The sequence below is a fragment of the Terrapene carolina genome, unplaced genomic scaffold (assembly GCF_002925995.2).
Source record: "Terrapene carolina triunguis isolate 2854851 unplaced genomic scaffold, T_m_triunguis-2.0 Scaffold1000, whole genome shotgun sequence".
Taxonomy (NCBI): Eukaryota; Metazoa; Chordata; order Testudines; family Emydidae; genus Terrapene; species Terrapene triunguis.
In genome coordinates this window covers 8,951-12,545 of record NW_020665351.1, presented here as the reverse complement: position 1 = coordinate 12,545, position 3,595 = coordinate 8,951, and the positions used below count along the sequence as shown (strand labels likewise).

The 3,595-nt window shown below is 42.4% G+C and overlaps 1 protein-coding gene across 1 annotated transcript; it reads left to right on the top strand.

Moving 5' to 3' along the window:
- Positions 1–1,197: 1,197 nt before the first annotated feature.
- LOC113408196 (olfactory receptor 6N1-like) lies at positions 1,198–2,196 on the top strand. Its single transcript, XM_026661324.1, has one exon. It carries the CDS (start codon positions 1,198–1,200, stop codon positions 2,194–2,196), a length of 999 nt encoding a protein of 332 aa, XP_026517109.1.
- The last annotated feature ends 1,399 nt before the right edge of the window (positions 2,197–3,595 follow it).

The window sequence follows — 3,595 nt, the reverse complement described above, 5'->3', positions numbered from 1 at the left end:
AGTAGAGGAAACACCGTCAGAAAAATGTAACAGAACAGCACTGTGTACGTTTTGAATAACACACTTTCTGAGAATGATCTGGAGACAAAATATTCTTCACTGATGAACTCTATGAGCACTTTTATATCATGAATATATTGGAGAATTTTTCTGTCTGTTCTCAGATAATTCAAAAAAGAAAGTAATAGAAATGCCGAAAAGCTGCAATTCATCAATCCTCTCGAGAAATGCCAGTGGTGGAGAATTGGCCAACAGACCATACAAGTGGGCATTGATTTAAAAAAATGGAAGTTAGAGGGCCAGTGTTACCTCACATTTCATTTATCATCTGCATTAATTATCTGAAAGGGGCATGTTAATGAAATACCCAAAGTATTTTCAAATACTCTCTGAATGACACACAGGACAGAAGGAAACAGACAGAGCTAGAAGTTAGCAACATGGACAGAAAAATAAATCTATCTATCTATCTATCTAAACACATCACTGTGGTATCACACTGATTAATCAATTAAGGCCCCGATCCTACAAAGATTGCCCATATGCTTAATTTTGCACACTATAATCAGTCCCATTGACTTTAATTTGTTGCACAATTGGGCTCCAAGTGTCATATGGTGAAAAACTAAAAATAAAATGTGTGATTGTAAAGTGATATGGTTGCCGAAAAGTACAGTGTAGAGAAATCAATGCACCCTTCCATCTGTCCTCTGTTAGGAATGATCACATTGAAATGGCTATAAAAAAATCTATACTGATGGGCATAAATATAAACAGCAAACATGATGGCAAGAGGAAATTGTTTCTATATTTCTGAATGCAGAAAGTTGTGCATGGTCTCTCAGCTGAGCGGTGAAATGACTGACCAAAGGTTGGAAACAAAACCCAGGTCTTCTGAGTTCCATGCTGCAATGCAGCCCACCAACAGTGCATTGGAGAGGTGCCACCCCAGCAATTGATCGTGTGGCAAGAGAAATATACAAGCAATATTGTTGAGGAAAATGTTTAGATGCCTTGAGCAGCAGTGATAGCTGGTGCTAAACATCCCAGCCCAGTTTCTTCAAGTAAGACTAGGGCTGGTAATCATCAGAGGGGTACTTTTGAGCAATAATTGAATTGTAATTTTGGCACTATTCTACAAAAGCAAATGTCTCTTCATTATCATTGCAGCGTTCTCTTCCCCCCTCCCCCCATCCCATGGATACTCCCCCTGGCACACATGAAAGCAGAAATCAAACGTCCATCATGCAATTTATCCTCCTGGGATTTGGGAATGTCCCAGAACTGCAGGTTCTTCTCTTCCTCCTGTTTCTAGTGATCTACATTATGACCATGGCCGGGAACATCCTCATCATTGCTCTAGTTGTGGCTGATCAGCACCTGAACACCCCCATGTACTTCTTCTTGGGGAACCTGTCCTGCTTGGAGACCTGCTACACCTCCACCATCCTGCCCAGGCTGCTGGCCAGTCTCCTGACTGGGGACAGAACCATTTCTGTGAGTGGCTGCTTCATGCAGCTTTATTGTTTTGGTGTCTTGGCATGTTCAGAATGCTATCTCCTGGCAGCGATGTCCTACGATCGGTATTTAGCGATATGTAAACCACTGCACTATACAGCCCTCATGAATGATAGGTTCTGCTTCCAGCTAGCAGCTGGGTCTTGTATTAGTGGATTTGTGGCTGCTTCCATAATAGTATCTTGGATATCGATGTTAATGTTCTGCGGTCCCAATGAAATTGACCATTTCCTGTGTGAATTCAATGTAGTGATAAAACTCTCCTGCAGTGACACCCACGGCATGGTACTTGTGGCTTTCCTGCTGTCCTCCTTATTCACACTACCACCATTTCTATTAACTCTGACTTCCTACATTTCTATCATCACCACCATCCTGAGAATCCCTTCCACCACTGGTAGGAAAAAAGCATTTTCCACCTGTTCCTCTCACCTCATCGTGGTGACCATTTTCTATGGGACCCTAATCATTGTTTACTTGCTTCCAGACATCAACACACTTCGAAGCATGACCAAAGTCTTCTCTGTCTTCTACACCATTCTCACACCACTGGTCAACCCTCTCATCTACAGCCTGAGAAACAAAGAGGTAAAGGAGGCCCTGAGGCAAGTTGTCAGGAAACTTGGGTCTTTCATAGCAGTTCAGAGAATTCAAGCTAATGCCTTTAGATCAAAATGAAAATGGAGACTGTGTGATGAAATTCATGTGATCTAAACTCGGAGTCCGATCCTGGAATCTCTGGCTCAAATCAGTCCTTCATGAATATCATCCCATTGAAACAAACCGTATGGAATGTGAGTCCTACTGAAATCAAAGTGATTTACAGGTGTTTGCTGAAAGTGCCATGTGATGTACTGAAATCTGTGTTAAAATCACAAGCTGTCATTCCAAGTTTGGAAGGGGTTTACTGGTCCTGCATGCAGACAAAGGGCTCTGTAGGGAAGCCTGCAATCCAGGAGTAGGAGTCAATCTGCACAGAGCCAGTCTAGAGACCGGTGGGCTGAATACTGACTAAAGGAGAAGCCTGCTTTGTCTCTCACTGGTTTGGGAGTTTTGTGAACTATTGTTCTGTATTCTAGGAAATAAAGTCATGTTATGTTGCAACCTTGCAACAAGAATGTTTTATGTTTGCATCAAATTTCTCTGTGTTTATGCTGTGCGCATAAAATTCAAGTGCCCATCAGGCTGTGGTTTCTTCTCAGTAGAACTAGTCAGGAATTCCATCCACACACACCCCATGAAAACATTTGGGGAAAAAATCCATTTTCAGCTACATTTTTTGATGATTTTTTGTTGTTGAGGTTTTCAACAACAAAAATTAACCACCCTGTGTTTTTAATTGAAAATAGACATTTCCCAAGGAAACGTCCATTTTGATGAAATAGCCATTTTTTGCCCAAACTCCTCTCCTCTGCCCTGCTCTCCCATGTTTCTAATGGAAAATCTCCAACCATCTCTACTACTGAGCTAGATTTCTCATTAACTTTCTGGACTGATATTTTTCATACATCATGATCATTCATGGAGGGGTGGATGAGTGGATGGAGTGCTGGTCATTTAGTGAAACATGCAGGTTAAATTCCTGTGACCATGGTGATGCTTCCCAGAGGAACCTGGGGTTGGGAGGCCCTTTGCCACCACCTATCCAGGGAGACTTGTCTGCGCCTGATGTGGATCAGCTCCCTGAAACCACCAGCCTCTGGCCACACAAGCTTGTCCTTCCAAGACTCTGCAGGCCTACACATGTTGATCACAACATATGATCACCAACTGCCCCAACAACAACAATATGGGTGAAACTAGACAACCACTATACTCACAAATGAACTCACACAGAATGAACTCACACAGAAAACACTTTTCACAAAACTATCACTCCATATCTGACTTCTCAGTCCTCATCCTCAAAGGAAACCATTCAAAAGACAAGCTTGGGAGCTTAAATTCATCACTCTGTTAGACATCAAAACTCATCAATGCCTCCTGAGCTAGTAGGGCACAGCTGTCAAATTCAGGATCGCTCCCCTCCCAAATCTCAGCCACTTGCTCATTGATCCTTCGGGTAGGCTGATCAGAA